The 19,395-nt window shown below is 42.5% G+C and overlaps 1 protein-coding gene across 1 annotated transcript; it reads right to left on the bottom strand.

Annotated features, from left to right (window-relative positions):
- Window positions 1-12,897: 12,897 nt before the first annotated feature.
- Window positions 12,898-16,103, bottom strand: mettl18 (methyltransferase like 18). Its single transcript, XM_007903205.2, has 2 exons — window positions 16,016-16,103; window positions 12,898-13,997 (listed from the first exon to the last, which is right to left on the bottom strand). Exons 1-2 carry the CDS (start codon window positions 16,101-16,103, stop codon window positions 13,012-13,014), a joined length of 1,074 nt encoding a protein of 357 aa, XP_007901396.2. The 3' UTR covers window positions 12,898-13,011.
- Between the last annotated feature and the right edge of the window lie 3,292 nt (window positions 16,104-19,395).

Below are 19,395 nucleotides of genomic sequence, written 5' to 3'. Positions count from 1 at the left end.
TTAATGTTGATAACAGTGGAGATCTGATTTGTGAGCTGTGCTAATTGCAAAAAAATAGGCCAGAGAACAAACCTGTGTCCAAAAAAGATCGATTATCTCATGTCTTGAAATTCTGACTCAACTCAATTTTTTGCTAATGATTGCAGAAATAGTCTTTTGCAAAATATTTCAGGGACTTGTTATCACACAGGTACAAGTGCAAATCAAACTGTTTCCAGTGCAGAAAAACAAATGATAATAATTAGAAAAGGATTATGGATGCAAGAAGCACTGTTTTGCAGTGAAACAGATGTGGAGGAAATGTGCTGTCAAACCCTTGCCTCTGTTAGAGATAGAAGCATCTTGAATACAGTCCAGTGAACATTGTAATCCTGAACCTGATGGATGGTGATGGTAATAAAGGGTTGGTTAAACCCTAAATTAAATCCCACACACTCCAAAATAATAGGAGAATCTGTTGAATTCACCAAGTGCATTTATCTAAGTAATCATCAATATTCACTAGTGTTTATACTGTCTTATTCTGAAAAAGCATGTTCGATGTGCTTTTTGTATTTGTACCCTGTCCAATTATTAAACCAAGCAAACATGTACTTAGGACAGGTTTCTCCGCTTCTTTTGAAGTAGAAGTCTGTAATGTTTTTATAAATAGTGTTAGAGCATGTTGTCTGAGAATAAGTAACCTTTTCAGTTAGTTTTGATGTAATAAGAGCGTTTACATCTTTAATTTCACTAAAAGAAAATAATAAAAGAAAAGCATCTCAAGGATGTCTTCAAAGCCCTTAACCAGGGTTTAAGGGCAACATCCTCCAAGGTTAAGCTTTTTTCATTATGAAGCCTGGTTTGGTCTTAGGAACAAAAATCAAGATGACATTTACAATAATACTAACAGATCCACGTGCTTTGACTACAAGATAGAGACATGCAATGGATGACTGGCATTTTACTGATGGCACGTAAATGATTCTAAGAGTTTGAAGGAACTCTGTTATTATAGATGTTTTGCTGTTTAAAGGGACCACATAAAAAATGCCCCACAGGTCACAATGGAGAAGTGCACAGTTATCAGTGAGATGAAAATGTCATTCTATTGTGAAGTGTGTCTGGTGCAAGAACATTATTCATTTTCATTCAAGTAAAAAAGTCAAGGCCAAAATGCAAAAAAAAATCCATAGGTAATATCCGGCAACAGCATATTTTCTCCCACAAAATACACAAGTCAATTCACTTGACTAAAAACCTTCCTTTTTGATCGTGCTTACAGTCACCTCCCGCCTACCTCACCCATGGTTTTTTGTCAAGACTCCACCACCGTAAGTGCTCTGTGAAGGGCACAACAAGTTGTTGTTGAATCCACAGTAACAAAATAAAACCTGCGATGTTCATGTTCTACTTATCTGCTAAGCTGCGTTTAAACAGAACTCCAAAATGGAGATTTTGCTTTAATAATGGGGTGCAAATTATACAGTATAATTGTAGGAGGTGAGGAGAAACTGTTAGAAGAGACAAAATGAAGATGTCAGGATATCAGGAAAGGACAGAACCATGGAGGTGGAGCAAGTAGGAGAGACAGGTAAGAAGAATAGAGATGTCAAGACGAACAAGGAGACATAGAGTCCTAATCACAGATGTCACAGCAGACTCAGTGCTGTGGACAGGTGAGGAATCTGGAAAAGTACCCCAAAGAAGGAAAAGGGAGAAATGGAGAAAAATTGGCAACAAAACAGAACATTCTTAGACAAACATAGCTATTAAAAAAGAGTCAGCTTGACCTAGAATCAGAGGGAAAGGACATTTAGTTTACCACAGCACAAACCTGACCTATTAAATTGCAAGACCTAACAGGGATTTATCAGTCACTCAAAAATAAAGATTTTTTGGGCTGTCTTTAAGCTCCATGAGGCAGCTACTCATTGAAGTCATTTCCCAAGGGAAAGGCAATTGTTTGAAAACCACTCAATATTTGCAAGATTTATCACACTACTGTTAAGATTTTCAGATCTTTCCCCTCCCATGCCTGAGACTGATCCAAATCTCTATCCCTAGCCACAACTTTCACCCACACATACGAATACACTTGGTTCATTACCACAACTGCAAAAAAAAATGATTTGCAAATCTGTGACTATAAAGAAATCATATAATTTATGTGAAAAATGGTGTTGCTGAGCTCATCATTTATTCAACAAGCAAGAGTTAGGTATTAAACGCTCAGCTATGGTGCAAACTATTAGTAAAAACATTGGTGAGGCAGAATGCAGGAATGATAAATGCTGTGTTAAGATAGCAGCAATTCTTCAGTCCTGTAGACTAAAACAGAATGGAGTCAATTTTGCTTAATGGGATTTCTTAATTAAGAAACCCAGGTGAGGACCCTTTCTGAAACATAATGCTGATACAAGGGATTCCCCAATCTGAGAATAGATCAAGGTTGAGTGTTCTTGTCAGTAGATATAATGGAATTCTAGATTTATTAAGCAAGAAATCCTGTTAAGAAATACACACAAACAACATTAAATCAGTAATGTCAATGAGATGATCTTGGTTACCTCCAATGTCACTTCTGTCTTTTTTTCATTTTTAGTAACTATTTTATTTCTTTCAGTTTGGAAAGATGTTTACCAAACTTTCTCCAGTTCATATGTTGACCTTTTAAGAAGTTTGCTTATGACAAAATGGAAAGGCTTGAATGCGCTACCATTCCTCCCTTTTTTCCCTTATCAGTTTATCTCAGACAAGTTGAAACTCTCAATTTCCTATTCTGTTCCATTTTCTGATCTCTCTTTCAGTGCATTCATAATTAATTGTATTTTCTGTGCTGTTTCACTTGATCCTAGTTTTATTCTTGAAGATACAAAGGCCAACAGTAAGAATCAGCATAGCCACGGCACAGAAAGTCCATTCTGCTAGAGATATTGTTATTTGTGCCCACAAGCAAATGTCCCAATTTATTTCAGCATGCTGATAAAATATAAGTTGACCCAGTTTTCCTTCTTATGTGCAGATGCACAATGAAACACAGGCAAAACACCATTTAATGGGTCACAATTTGCGGTTTATTTTTGGATATTCACAAATCACTATTGAAATGGCATGAGTGCCTGGCATACTTAGTGCTGAGTAAAAGAAACAACAATTTGTTTGCAAAAAACAAAGCAGCAGCCAGAAATAATGCTCTTGCAGTATTGAAAATGTTTAAAGCAGCTATCAAGCTGTGTGATCTTTTATTCAATTTGCCCACAAATATACAGTCAATTCACTTTACAGTCTATTCTGTGAAGAGCTTTGAGACATCTAGAAGATGTGAAAAGGAAAAGGAATCAAATGCAAGGAATATTATTATTATTAATTCAGAAAGTCTGAATACAACAAACCTTACCTAAATCCCAGGCTAAACTTGGAATAATAGAAAATATTTTTCGTGACCACTATCATTGATCAATACCATAAAAGCAGAAGGCTGTTCATCACACTGAGCCGTTTTATAAGTTTACAACAGCTCTTTATCTTTTCAATCCAATTTTCACAACTCCCTCCCCTGCTCTCCCCACCCACCCTCCTGAGGCAATGCATTCCATTCTTGCAGTCATTTGTATGAGTTTTTTAAAAAAATTACACTTATATATAGCGCCTTTCACATACTGCAGTTAAATGCCTCAAAGTGCTTCATAGAAATGGAATGGGAGCCCGAGGAGAGCAGGAAATAGGGGGCTAGAACAAGGTGACCAAAGGTACAGTCAAAAAGAGATTTTTGGAAACCCTTAACCATGCTTAAGAATATTCAAACCAGAAGAACTTCCACACATGTATGGCATCTACACATGAAAATTTCCCTCTAACTGGCATAGAATGTGTATGCTCTCCCTGGAGGTACAAGCGCTCCGGGACATTACCCTGGGTGAAGGAGCTATATGAATGAAAGTTGTTAAATAATAATAATCCTTGCATTTGATATAGCACCTTATCACATCTTCAGACGTCTCAAAGCACTTCACAGCATATACTTTAAAGTGTAGTGACTGTGTATTTTTGTGGGCGAAATGCAGCAGCCAATTGCGCACAGTGATGTCCTATACTCGGTCATGGATTGAGTGACTAAATTATTAGGGTTTTTTTTAAATACTGAGTGAGCATGACGGGGAGTCGGAAAGACACACAAACCTCATGGTGCAAATGCAAGTTGTTGTTGATCGACATACCCTGATTAACTAATTCGGCACAAGGTGGCAAGAGTCAAAGTTTGTGGACTCCAGAGTGTTTGCTGGGATATTGCTGGGGTTAAACCAGCTGAAGAAACCACAACCTGGCAAGCTTCCTGTTGCTTGTCCAGCTATGATTAACTTACCAATAGGGCTTTGTCTTACATACACAGTTAACATGAGCTAAGTGGGAAGAATCCCTGACCCAGTGATTAGTTAGCCCCGCCAATTTCTGCTGATGAGCTAGCCTCTGGAGTACTGCAGACTCACCTGCCTCAAGAACTGGACTACCCAGACCACCGCATAGGGTTGACTTCATTCTGATATTCTATTGCCAAGGACATCACCTTGGAGATGGCTCAACTCTAAGGCAACCCCGTTTAACCCCCCCTCCTCCAATCCCCGTTATTAGCAGTGCCATCCTTTGGTTGAGAGTCCCTACAATTTTCCACTTCCCTCACCTTCTTCACGGTCCACTTCCCGACTTTGACTGTGCCGTTTGGTCAACTTTCCCCTTTCACCCCCTCTCAGCCTACAGCTCAGCTGTAAACTGTAGACTTCCAGCACCTTGGGACATCCTCCCGATGTAAAAGGCATTATATAAATCTATATGTACTGTAAACCGAGGTTCTATCTAACTGTTCAGATGGACTCTAAGGATCCCACAGCAATATTCTAAAAAAAAGGGATTTTCTCCCAACATTCAGGCCTACAATCCCCCAGATTTAAAAAAAATGGTCATTCATTTCATGGCTGTTTGTGGGACACTGAGAGCCCAATTTGCGCACAGCAATGTCACACAAAATGCTAGGCAATTGCTAGCCATGAAATGCTAGGCTGCTAGGCAAAATGTGACAATGTAATCATTACAACTCCATGAAGTGAAGGTATATTGATATAAGGATTGCAAGAATTGGGATTTATTAATTATTGTTATTATTATTTTATGGAATCCTATTAGAATTCCAATCATGATATATTACAAATTTCAACGCATTTTTAGAAAAGGAAAAACATGGACTGGGATAATTGCGTGGTTAAGTTTAATGATGGCTCAAATGTTTCAAAGAATGCTATTAATGTTTATCTGTAGAGTGCAGAGATCATTGAGAAATGCATTGCAGACATTATGAAGGGAAAGTCAAAGTTTCTGGAAAAAAAGAGAATTGATCCAGATCCTTTAAATGCTAAATGCATAAACAATTTAGAAGCAAGTTCTCTGAGACACTACCCTGCGTGCAGGGCGCTGTATAAGTGCAAGTTGTCGTTGGTTGTGTTGTTTGTTTATCTTAAAATGTGTTCTTAGAACTGGAAGACAAATGGTTAAATTCATATGGTTCAAGTAAAACTATGGAAGTTACGTGGAATTAGAAAAGCAATTGATTAATAAATATGAATGAGTATCTGTTTAAGATTAAGACTGCAGGTCTAAGGATAAATATAGCCATAGCTGTAACCAGTCATGGTTAATTTTTGAAGGCTAATGGAGTTCTAGCATACACCCGTTTCCTAGTAAAAAAAGTAATGAAATTTTTTTTAGCAATAGAACAAATTGCATATTTAGAACATCTTAACATGTCACAACACTTAAATGTAATTACTAAACGCAAAATACTGCTGATGCTGGAAATCTGAAACAAAAACAGAAGGCGCTGGGAACACTCAGCAGGTCGGGCAGCATCTATGGAGAAAGGAAAGTGAATCAATGTTTTTGGGTCCACGACCATTCGTCCTCCGTTCTGACTAGGGTGGAGGACCCGAAACGTTGACTCACTTTGCTTTCTCCACAGATGCTGCCTGACCTGCTGAGTGTTCCCAGCGATTTCTGTTTTTGTTTTTAAAGTAAATACTGTGCTGTTAATTGTAGTGACACTTTTTCTTAGCAACCTGGCACTCAGCAAAGTCTCACAACAAGCTATGAGTTATATGATCAATTTATCGAGAGGATTATTGGCCAGGACAAACTCCTTTTGTTATTCAATTGGTGGATCTTTTAACATTCACTTTGAAAATGATAGATGGGACCTTGGAGTAACATCTCATCTGAAAAATAGCACCTAGCCCAATGTAGCAGAGGCCCCAGTGTTTCACAAAAGTGTCAGCATCATCTATGAGTTCAAATCCCACATTACTGATCAGAGCATTAGAATAATTATTAGAATAATAATCCTTGAATTTGATACAGCGCCTTATCATGTCTTCAAAATGTTTCAAAGCTCTTCACAGAATATACCGTGAAGTGAATTGACTGTGTATTTGTGGGTGAAACGCAGCAGACAATTGCGCACAGCAGTGTCCCACAAACAGTCGTGGATTACCAACTGAGTTAAATTAACACAGATGTTATTGTGGACCACCCCCCCCATTATCCTGGAATTTTTCCTCAGTTGTCAAGGAAAAAGTACATAACGATTTGGCTTTTTCCTCTATGGACACTCCTCTTCCTCAAGAGGCAAATTAATATGGGCTAGCCATTGATATATAACAACTTTGCACTTATATAGTGCCCTCCACACAAGGTAGCTCCTCAGAGCGTTTAACAGTGGCAGAGCCTGCTAGAGAATAAATTGTGCCTGATCTATTGAAAGGAGTCATATTGATGGACTCTGGTTGTTGTTGGCGGGAGAGCCTTCAGCCCCTCTGCCCCCAACCTCTGGAATTCCATTCCCCAATCACTCCGCCTCGCCCCCTCCTTAACCTCCTTCAAGTCCCGTCTTAAGACCCTCCTCTTCGACCAGGCCACCCCCCTTCCCCTCCCCTCTCTTCTTCCCCCTCTGACCCCTGCTCCGGTCTGAAATGCTGTACACTGTCCAGCACCTTGGGACATCCTCCCGATGTGAAAGGCATTATACAAATGTAATCTTCTTGTTATAATAATACTCCTTGTATTTGTTGTAGTGCCTTATCACGTCCTCAAAGCATCTTAAAGCGCTCATAGAATATACTGCAAAGTGAATTGACTGTATATTTGTTTAAACCATGAAATACTGTTATATATTGTTCTCCATATGCTTGTAAACAAGCCGGTTCTTGTAAAAAAAAGCTGATCTACAGTGACACTCACTGGTCAGACAGAAAAGTACAGTAGTTGAGGCATTTTCTTAACTCATTTTCAGATGCAGTTCTGTGACAAACCAGTAGGTAACTGCAAAGCAGTTTTAAGACCAAAGAAATCTCCAACTTGCACACAGTTTAGATATGGGAGCTTTGGGTTTAATTTGTAGTCCTACAGTGCTTAATAAGAAATGACTTTGAATTTCTCATCAAGCAAAACTTTTGGAAGTAGATCATGTTGGGAAATAATTCTCATAGGTTAGTGTGATGTTACTTTGGTTATTGGAAGGAGCCCCCATATAAGTGACTCAGATACTTAAATATGAAACGCAACAAATTGCACCCCTACATATTGTATTCTAGCTAGCGTTTTTTTTACAAGAAACTCCTCTATTTAGGAACATCTTGTTTTGTTTGTTTCAAGTTAATTCTAAGATAGGGTAGATCAGGTCAGTCATAATAAAAACAAGTGTGATATTGGAATTCATCAACACAAGTGACTATTAAGACTGGATTAATAGAATCATTCAAAAGGGAACTGGATGAATTCCTGAACAAAAACATTCAAGGATATTGGGAAGAGATCTGGGATTAATTAAAAAGGGTGAATTGGAAAAACAAGCAACAGTGATGCAGAACATTTCTGTGGATCTTTGTTAACAAGTAACCTTAGATGTTTCTACCCCTATTTCAGTAGAAATATGCTGTACAGTTTTAAAAAAACACAACTTAAAGTAGATACCAAAACATTATTTGGGGGTAAATTGTGTTGGATTTCATAACACATTCTTTGAAAGACAATAAATGTTATGAAACCCTGCAAATTTGTTCCTTAATTAATACCAAATGGCAATTAATGACTCACTTTTTGCTGTGTCTCATCTCAATCCCAGCTACCATCTTTGAATAACTTTGTTTCCTTTTCAATGCAATGCAAATGCTAATTTTTCACATCAAACTGTGCCCACATCTTTGTAGCATCATGTATCTGTATGCCATCATATTGTGGTACGCTGCTTCTTTAAGATGCTGTTCTGTGTAAAACTTGACAAATTCAGTAGCTTTCACTAATTTTAACAGATAAAATGGTACACCATATCTCCACTTATACAAAAGAATTTTGTATAAAGTTATAAAGTTGTTCCACAATGGAATTTCCAGACATTAAGATTGTTCCACCATCTGTGAATGTCTCCATTATTTAAAATTCTGTACAGTTGTGGAACAGTGAAAAATGTAATTAAAAAATGTAATTTTCCTTTATTGGATGTGCAGGAACCTTCACTAGGAAGTTAGGCCAGTATCAAAAACACAGGAGGTCTTGGTGTCCGAAGGACTTGAGAAAAGGTTGCAGTCAACTTCTAATAATTCATCACTAAAAGGCAAAAAGGCTCAATGACGAGTTAGCCGTAGTAGCAAATTTTAAGCATAATATATATACACACACACACAAATGTGGGCCAGGACATTGACAGTATGATTTAAGTGGTAGTGACAATCCAAGGTTGAATTATTAGGGAGTTTCCACAAGTGGAAACATCTTCCCTAGGTCTACCCTATCAAAACCTTTCATAATTTTAAAGACCTCTATCAGGCCATCCCTTACAAGTGAAAAAAGTTCAAGCGTGTTCAGCCTTTCCTGATAGGTATAACGTAATTTTCTATACCTATCAGGATAGGGGTGATCAAGTTGATCATAGTTCTGTGATCATTCTTGTGAATCTCCTTTGCACATGGTTTATTTTATCGCTGTACTCATAGAAAAATATAGACTTTGCAGTCAAGTCAAAATAGCAATTTTGGTGATTTGCGCAATTTGTATCATTTCAAGCACATTGATGCTCCCTTGTTTTAATATGGAGCAAAAATAGATACAATTTTATAGATACATTAAAAGTCCCTTGGTTTAATATGTAGCTGCATAGATACAAATTGCATCTATTAAATCTATTGTATCTATTCACAATGTATATTAAAAGTACTGTGATTTACTGTCCTGTAGTGCTCAAGGAAATAAGTTGGAAAGTCCTGAGGAGAGGCTCCGTGCAGAGGCACTTTGAGTAGATTGCTTCTCGGTTGTTTATTTGCATCTTAGAGGTGACCTAGCTGTGAGCCTGTGGACAGTCAGCTGCATGAGAAACATCAAAAGCCATTGGCCAAGCAAAAATACATCTGTTGAGTAGAGGCAGTGAGCGTTTATGATACTGGTGAGGCAGTGGCAATGATGCTATCGTCTGGGATGGGTGAAATTGAGGAGTGGATAAAGTATGAGGCACAAGGACCTCAGGGCAGGAAGGCTTGAGAAGTGGAGCCTGTGCTTACATTAATAATAATAATCCTTGCAATTGATATAGCGCTTTTCACGTCTCCTAGACATCTTAAAGCGCTTCACAGAATATAAAGTGAATTGACCGTATATTTGCGGGCGAACGCGGCAGTCAATTGCGCACAGCAGTGTCCCACAAACAGTCATGAATTGAAAATGACCAATTTATTATTGTTTTTGTTTTGGAGGGATTATTATTAGACGTGTGGAGTAAGGAAACTTGCCCAAGGTTTCCTCCTGCCTGGAATTGAACCTAGGTGTCTCGCTTGCAAGGCGAGTGCTCTAACCACTGAGCTGCAGTGGTGTTGACGTCCCCATGACTCTCTTGTTGGGGCCAAGCTAAGGGTGGAGACCCTAGCCTGAACAGGCAGCATGAGACAGAGGCCACATAGCTGGTCCCAGGTTGGCCAATGCAGGGGCGGGGGTGCAAGTGTGCATATTTGTAAGAGAGGTGGTAGGTACAGCTCACAAGCTCAAGTCTTGCTTGAGCTTGTGGGCTGTACGTGGCACTTGAGCCTCTCCTGGTGTTCTGGCTAACAATGCCCCAGATAAAAATGTAATTGACAGCTGGGCTTTCAGCCTATCTACCCCACTCTCTGGAAGTTCATCCCAGAGTCCCTCTGACCTCATTCCATGTTCCATCTCGAGACCTACCTCTTTGATCTTGTTCGTTCCTCCCTTGAGACATCCTCCCAACTTGAAAGGTGTTGTGTAAATGCTAAAATAAATGTATTCCCAACATTGCAGCCTACTATGGACTTACCTGAGTTCCACAGTGGAGTACAGACAGCAATGAAGGTCCTTACAGGCCACATTTCAGGATATAATCCTTAACCAATTCAGTGTACACGAAACTGAACTGTACTGAAACTGTACTGCACTGAAAGAGAAAGGCTGAAGCTCCAGTTGTGAAAAAATCATCTATTTGATCATGCAGGAGGAAACAAAATAGTCCAGTGAAAAAAAGTTAAAAAAGTTTCTTTTTGTTCTGCTCATCATACCTACATCTGTGTACATAAAATTAAGTTTGGTTTTGAACCACCTCTCATCCAAATTTCTGATGCTACAGGTATTCCAACTTCCGCAAAATGATTTTTTCAGCATTATAGATCTTGAGCTAAAATGTATAGAATAAGCTCATCCATATAGCCAGAAGCTACTCGCACAAGATCAAAGGTCTTAAAATCAAAATGTGATACTTTATTGATATAATTTAAGGCACAAAACATGCAAATGTTACAAAGTTTAGTACTTTAGTACTAAAGTCGGGTGATTTAAAAAAACGTTACCCAAATTTAAATTTTTAAAATCCAAATTTGTCAATTTGTTTCAGCAACCATGACTGAAATGCAGTGAAACACCCAAAAATATTTAATGGCTCTTATTCACAATTTAACATTTTGTTGGTTATTCTCTTATTGTTGGTACCAATCTATGAGTGTACACTCATAATTAAACTTTCCAATAAAAGATGTTCAGTATCAAGTCAGTAACTGTTCTAATAATCCTTATATTTGATAGCATTTTGAGAAATCCCAGAGTTGTTCACAGGATTTACTGTAGAGTGTAATGATTGTATTTTGTAAGCAACCAACTATTTTACAAAGAAGGGACTCATATCCTTTAACAAAACACCAAAATTATATTTGTACAGTTTAAGGTAGCTTGCCAAGAAAGCCTCTTTTTTATGGAAGAAAGGTCGAAAAGAAAGGTCTTTAGCAGAGACCTGAAAATAGGAAGAGAGGGGCGAGGCGAAGGGAGTGGGGAAGAGAGTTTCAGAGCCGTGGGGCATAGTGGCTGAAGGCACGGCCGCCGATCGTGTAGCGGAGAATTCAGGGGACAAGGAGGAGGCCAGACTCGGTGGAGCGAAGGCAACAGGCACTGTTGAGAGGAGGTCAGAGAGTTAGGGGAGTGCAGAGGAGTAGAGGGATTTGAAGACAAGAGTGAGGATCTTGAAATCGATCCTCTCTGGGACAGGCAGCCAGTGCAGTCTGGCAAGGACTGGGGTAATCGGGGAGCGGAGCTGGATGCGGGTAAGAATGTGGGCGGCAGAGCTTTGAATGACCTGAATTTCATGAATGGGAGTGGAGGGGAGACCGGCGAGGAGGGCATTTGAATAGTCCAGCTGACACTGGACTCTGGAACTCCCTTCCTCACGCCTTTGCTCACCTTCCTCCCCCTCACTCGGCCCTGCGATCCGTTACTGTGAAGCGTTCTGAGATGCAGTCTGGCGTGTAGGGCGCTATATAAATCGACGTTGTTATTGAGGTGGATTTTGATACCAGAGTCCTAAAATCCTATTTACATTAGACTATTTTGTCTGAAAACTTTATACTGCACAGAATTGTGGAAAATTCTTAAATGCATTCTGAATCTGAAAGTTGTTTTTCAGCAGTTCTTATATATTGACGAATTGAAGAATTTTCCACAATTCTGCACAATTGTAAATTTTAAGACTTTTTTTTAACAACAACATTACATTTGTATAGCACCTTTCATGTCGGGAGGACGTCCCAAGACGCTGGACAGTCAGGTTTCAGATCCGAGCTGCGGGTCGGGATTGGGGAGGGTGGAGAAGCATGGTGATCGAAAGCATGGTCGAAGAGAAGGGTCTTGAGATAGGTCTTGAAGGAGGCATGGGAGGAAGATGGAGAGACTGCGGAATGGAGTTCCAGAGATGGGGGCAGAGTGCAGAAGGCCCCACCCCACCCACCAATGGTGGGGTGGGCGATTCGGGGGACGTGAAGCAGGCCAAGCCCACTGAGCAGACCGCACGGGCAGGATGGTAGGGGGCTAGGAGGTTGCAGAGGTAGGTGGGAGCAAGACCATGGAGGGCTTGGAAGGTGAGGACCAGGATCTTGAACTGTATCCTCTGTGTGATGGGAAGCCAGTGGAGTCGGGTGAGGGTGCGGTTGATAGGGTCACAGTTCCTGGTGCGGGAGAGCTCACGGGCTGCAGAGTTCTGGATGATCTGCAGCCTATGGAGGGAGGAGTTGGGGAGGCCAACAAGCAGGGAGTTTGCATAGTCAAGCCTCAATGTAACGAACATGTGTATGAGGGTTTCGGCGACCTGCGTTGTGAGACAGTGTCGGAGCCGGTCAATGTTGCTGACATGAGGGAAAGCAGAGCGGGTCATGGAAAGGGATGTGGGGTGGAAAGGTGAGTATGATGGATTCTATGCAAGAAAAAGTTCTAACTGCATCAACATGTGAATCAGTTTACTCTTCAATACAAAGAATTAAGATTTCACCCACAAAATATAGACAATTTACTGAACGGTATATTCTGTGAAATGCTTTGAGGCATCTCAGCGACGTGATAAAAGATATCAAATGCAAGGATTATTATTATTGACCTATATTCCCCATCAGTAAGAAACAAAAATACATCCTGGATATCCGCCGTTAAAGAGCTGAACGTAAAATCATTCCTTTACATGGACTTTATATCTGACTGTGCACAGGATTGCAGGCAGACAGATGATCGTGTGTCTCGCCTGAAAGTCATTTCAATGATGCACCTCTGCAGTCCCTCGTCAATAACTTGCACGGTTCTGGCGTGGAAAACCTTTCGCTCCTCCACGAAGCTCTGGTACAAGCGAGCGCCGCCGCCCACCCCAAAGTAATGGCTCTTGGTGGCCAGATAAACGGTGCCCGTGTCGGCCAGTAACCCCGACAGCACGGCGTGTAAAGCGCCATAGTACTGGGGGTTGTAAACTGTCTCGGAGGTCAGGATAAGGTCGTACCTCAGAGCGCCGCCGAGGCGGGCGAGCATCTCACGGCCGAACTGTCTCCACTCCCCCGAGAAGAACCTGCACCTGGAGAGAGTCCCGGGTTCAGAGCCTCGCTCCCCCGCCTTCCTCCTCTTGTGAGGCCGCTCAACCCCTTCCTCCTCCGGGGGTACCCGGGCCTCCTCCTCCCCCTCCTCCTCCTCCTTGCCGGCGTCCCCTGATGCTAGCTCGGCCTCCTCCTCCTCCTCCTCCCCCCCCGAGGGTGTCCAAGGGCCGGTGCCCGAATTGAGCAGGGCGTTGGGCAGGGTCACCCTCTCGATCACGCCGCTGTTATAGTCCTGGAAGTGCACCTCGCGGGCTCCAGCCCTGAGCGCCAGGAGGCCCAGCAGACCGGCCCCGCAGCCCAGGTCCAGCACCCGCTTGCCGGTGAAGTCCACCCGCCGCCCGGCCAGGTAGCTGAGCAGGTCCAGCGTGCACTCCCACACCTTCATACCGCCCTCGTACACGCCGCTCACCAGGTCCGAGCCTGAGCCCGGGGCCGCCTCTCGGTCGCCATCCTGCCGCTCCCCGAAGCCCATTTCCACCGTGGCCGAGCTGACGTGCCTCAGGCCGGGCAGCGCCTCCAGCTCCAGCCTCTCCACCACCGACCTCTCCAGTAGCCGCTCCGCTCCTCGGGAGGCCGGTGCTCCTTAAACGGAGGAGGAGGCGGTTGCGCGGCCGAGACCGACACAGCCCGAGCTCCTCCGAGTGACTCAGCCTCACTCCGCCCGTCGCCGAGACCCGCGGTGTCCCGAGGAGCGCGAGCGGCTCCCGAGCTCCGACCGTTACTGACATCAAAATTAAACTTAAACTCCATCCGCGCGCCGCCACAGCAACCGCCGCTCCCCGCGGCGTGACGTCAGGAGGAGGCGGGGTCTGGGCGGACAGGGATGGGACACGCGGGGTCAGTGGGCGGGTAAACAAGGAGTGGGTGTGCGGGGTCGGGGGGGGTGTGCGGGGTCGGGGGGGGGGTGCGGGGTCGGGGGGGGGGGTGCGGGGTCGGGGGGGGGGGGTGTGCGGTGTCGGTGGGGGGGAGTGGGTATGCGGGGTCGGGGGGGGGGGGGGGGGGGGGGAGTGGGTGTGCGGGTCGGGGGGGGGGGGGGGGGGGGGGGGAGTGGGTGTGCGGGGTCGGGGGGGGGAGTGGTGTGCGGGTCGGGGGGGGGGGGAGTGGGTGTGCGGGGTCGGGGGGGGGGGAGTGGGTGTGCGGGATCGGGGGGGGAGGAGTGGGTGTGCGGGGTCTGGTGTGCGGGGTCTTGGGGGCGCAGGATAAGCAGTCAGAAAGAGGGGTTTGAGGTCTGGGGGGGATAAACAGTCAGAAAAGGGTAAGGAATGTCTGGGTTGGGGGAGGGAGTAGGGTCTCTGGGAAAAGGAGATGGTAGATGGGGTCTGTATTGGGGATGTCCTGTGGGGGGGGGGGGGGGAAACTGAACATGGACTCTTGGGCGGAGGTTGAATTTCTTCATACTCCAATAGCCCTCCCTCTGCCTCACCCACAACGTTGGCGAAATCCTCATTCGTGCCCTCATCACTACCAGAGTCAAATTCTCACATTACAGCATCTCCACCATCCACAAGCACGAGCTCATCCTCTACCTCCCGCCTCACAAAACTTCATACCCCCAAAACTCCTGCCCTCGCCGGGGTCCACTGGCTCTCAACAGATATCTATCTCTCTGATCTTCTCAAGCCTCCCTCCTCCGCGCGCCTCCTCCTTTTAGCAAACGCTGCACTGCCCCCTTCCCCTATCGCCGTCAGCCATGTACCCCCACCCTTTCAAGTGTGACGAGTTACATGTTAATCGGAGTGACAAGTAAAGTGATGTCCTTTATTAACAGTTTATATGGGAAGCAGGATTTTGACAACATGCCTAGTTAAGTGATAGTGGCGAGTAAGCCAGTGTCGAGTTATCTGGAGCTTACTGTATATAGTGTATATGGTGAACAGTAGCAGTCCTGACACAAATCCCTGCAGAGCACAATTTCTTACCTCTTGTGAGCCTGAGAAAATGCCTTAACTCCTATCCTTTGCTTTTCTAACCATTCTTTAATTCATTCTGTCACCTCTCTCATGACTCCACGTGTCCTGATTTTGGACACGAGTCTCTCTTCAGCAATTTATCAAAGGCCTTGGAAATCCAAATATACTACGTTCACTGAACTTGTCTACTTCATCTGTTCATGTCTTCAAAGAATTTGATAAGAATGGTCAAGCATGACCTTCCTTTTGTAAATCCATGCTGCCTGCTCTTAATTATTCTCTGAGATGACTTATTACTTTATCTTACTTAATTATATGTTTAATTATTCACCATTGTCAATCATTAGATAATGTGCCTTTTCTGTCAGTGATTCTAATACCCACCTACATGATGCAACCTGCTTTAATAGGTGGGTACAATTTACAGGTTTCTAAGTATCTTTGTGATAATTAGTTCTGCCTGATAAATGCAAGGATTATTAAGTTCCTTCAAGTCATCACATTGGCAGAATTTATGTTAATTTGGTATTTAGCATTAAAAGACCACAAGAGGGCAGCACCCCAATCCTGGCGTTATTTCTACTGTAACAAATTAATCAATCTCCACCATTTTGAGTTTGAAGTGCCTTTTTAATTTAAATTGTAGCCATTGAAACAGCTTTTAACGTAATGTTTTTGTTTAATATTTACTTTCCAGCTGTGATCTGGTGAAGAAGAGTGAAATCTGCATTCTCCTGGGTACAGACAAGCATTTCCTGATTGTGTCCAAAGTCTCCATTTGGGCATGGTGATGATTTATCACATTGTACCTTTACAATCCTCTACATTTACCCCTTGTGAAACACTGCTGTGAGCAATTGACTGCCAAGTTTCGCCCACAAAATATACAGTCAGTTCATTTTACAGTATATGCTGTGAAATGCTTTGAGACAACAACAACAAAATTACATTTGTTTATCGCCTTCCATGTCGGGAGGGTGTCCCAAGATGCTGGACAGACAGGGTTACGGACCCGAGCTGATGGTTGGGGTGGGGGAGGTTGAAGGGCAGGCGATGAAGCAGGGAGATCGAAAGCACGGTCGAAGAGGAGGGTCTTGAGGTGGGTGAGACGTGTCAACGGCATGTTAAAATGCTATATCAAATGCAAGGACTATTATTGTATTTCAGAGATAAGATGTTCAAATTGAAGGTACTAATTAAATAGGAAATGAGCGATAGCTACCTTGATTACCTGAAGCTCACTGATTCAAATTCTGATGCTGAGTTTGCTGGGGCTAAACTAGCCCTGGCTTTCCCTTGACTAAGACAAGGCTCAACATGAACAATGACTAGAAGGCTACCAGAGAGCAACCAGCACCCATGGAACCATGCCCCAGCAAGAAGAGGTTGGGGACCAGGAGCAATGATATATGCCAATGGGGAGAAACCTAACTGGAAACACATTTTTTTAAACAAAACACAAAATACTGCAGATGCTGGAAATCTGAAACAAAAACAGAAGTTGCTGGGAACACTTGGCAAGTCAGGCAGCATCTATGGAGAAAAAGATGCTCCATAGATGCTGCCTGACCCTTTTTTTTTCAAGTTTGGGGGTTTAAAGACAATAGTGAAGTAAAGAGGTAAGACGATTCCCTGCTACGTGCTCAATTAAGAGATATTTGTAGACAGAGTTAAATAGTAAAACACCACATTTTAAGTGATGTGAACAATGGCGAATAGCAATTTATCTGTTCAAGCTCATCGCACATCTGAAACTTGCCAAGGATAAGAACAAATTCCAAACCATTTGAATATTACGTACAGATGAAGCCTCAGAAAAGCTGGTCTTCGCTGAGTTGTTACTGGCAACCGACACTACTCTGATGCACTCCAACTAGAAGGTTTCAGAGCAAAGTTCTTGACGGTCAGTGACGTACATCTGGTTAACTGTGAAGACCGCATTTTTGAATCTCATTGTTCCCATTCATTCCAAAGTCCCCTTTAGCAAACACATCAACCATTTATTACCTTTTCACATGCAGTGAGTTGTTTCTAGTTACCATTTATTTCCTCTTGCATACTTCTTTTGTTTACTTAGTTTGTCTTTGAACCAAGGAGTGCCGACGATAATAATAACAATCCTTGCCTTTGTTATAGTGCTTTTCAAGTCTTCTAGACGTCTCAAAGCGCTTCACAGAATAGCCTGTAAAGTGAATTGACTGTATATTTGTGGGTGAACTGCGGCAGCCAATTGCGCACAGCAATGTCCCATAAACAGTCATGGATTGAAATGACCAATTTATTATTTTTTTGAGGGATTATCATGTGGAGTGCGGAAACTTGCCCAAGATTTCACTCTGCCGGGAATTGAACCCAGGTCTCTCACTTGCAAAGCAAGTGCTCTAACCACTGAGCTACAGGACTCCACGATGATTGTGACTAGTGATATGGCTTTGGAAATTCACTGCTGTAGTACAATCAATCTATTCTAATGGTAAAATGTTTCATAATTTATATAATCTTGCTACTTTCATATTTATCACATTGTTTCTGTATTGAAATGTTGGAAATGATGGGCAAATTTGCTTATTCTCCACGCCTCTGTTTACCTTGCAGTAAGTAGGAACCCAGTTGTTAGTTGATTGGCAGATTGCTTTTCCGGGGATAATAATCCTTTAAAAAAATAATAATTTGGTCACTCAATCAACAACTGTTTGTGGGATACTGCTGTGTGCAATTGCCTGCCACATTTTGCCCACAATATACAGTCAATTCACTTTAGAGTATATTCTGTGAAGTGCTTTGAGACATCTCGAAGACGTGAAAAGCGCTATATCAAATGCACGGATTATTATTGTTACGATTTCTTTCTTGAATATTGTGGCAACTCTTGGTATATCCATGTCTCCAAATAAAATAACAGGATGGGGGTGACCGAGCAGTTGAATACATTTCAGCTTGGGTTTCAAGTCAGTTTACATCTCAGTGGCTTAAAGTAACTTTGCATATTGTTCTCATGAAGGATCTAATTGTTCGTACTGTCAACATTCACACCTACAATCTCACAGAGGTGGAACCATGTCTATTTTAGTGATTTTAAAGCATCTATAGTGAGAGCGGTGTCACTAACAGGGTATAAGAAATGGGTTCCAAATACTTGTGCTGGGAAGAAAGCACGTTCTTTTTGAGAGCGAGAGATCTACTTACATTTGTGAGAGATAATATTTTTGAATTGCAACAACATAACAGAATGGAGATATTAAAAGGAGAAGATAATCCTTGCATTTAATATAGAGCTTTATCACGTCTTCGAGACGTCTCAGAGCACTTCAAAGAATACCATAGAATCATAGAATTATACAGCATCAAAAAGAGCAGTGTTCTGACCAAAAACCCTCCCCCTATCCCTGTCCCAATTGTCGCCCTTCATTTAGGCCCACATATAATGCCTCACTCATTAGAACACACTGCCTCTTTGGGACCACTGCCTTTAAAATTTACATTTGCACAAATATGGGGAGAATTCTTGCATTGAGTCTATTTGGAAACAATGTTCCACAGAGGCCAACAAATCCCCCAAATAAAATTGGTCACTCACTCCATCACTGGCTGCCGCATTTTGCCCACAAAATACACAATTACTCCATTTTACAGTATATCCTGTGAAGCGCTTTGAGACGTCTCGATGGCGTGATAAGGCGCTATATCAAATGTAAGGATTACTATTATAAAAATCTCCTAAATAAACTTGGTCATTCACTTCATTGCTGTTTGGGGTCATTGATGTGTGCAAATGGGCTGTTGCGTTCGCCTACAGATACAATCACTATGCTTCACAGTAAAATTCTGTGAAGCCTTTCGAGCCATCTCGGCAAAGTGATAAAGTGCTATATCAAATGTAAGGTCTATTAAATATTATTATTTTTACTCCATTGGAATATCAGCCTAGACTGCGAGCTCAAGACCGCACTTGCACTGCAGGCTTACGTTTGATGCTACGGAAAATATGAATGAGAACCTACTCTATGCAGCAGACAATGCACAAGCAGTGCTATCATTGAGTGTCCTGAAGCCACCAATTTTTCCAAGGG

The sequence above is a fragment of the Callorhinchus milii genome, unplaced genomic scaffold (genome assembly GCF_018977255.1).
Source record: "Callorhinchus milii isolate IMCB2004 unplaced genomic scaffold, IMCB_Cmil_1.0 Scaffold2, whole genome shotgun sequence".
Lineage (NCBI taxonomy): Eukaryota > Metazoa > Chordata > Chondrichthyes > Chimaeriformes > Callorhinchidae > Callorhinchus > Callorhinchus milii.
This window is presented reverse-complemented; position numbering and strand designations above follow the sequence as displayed.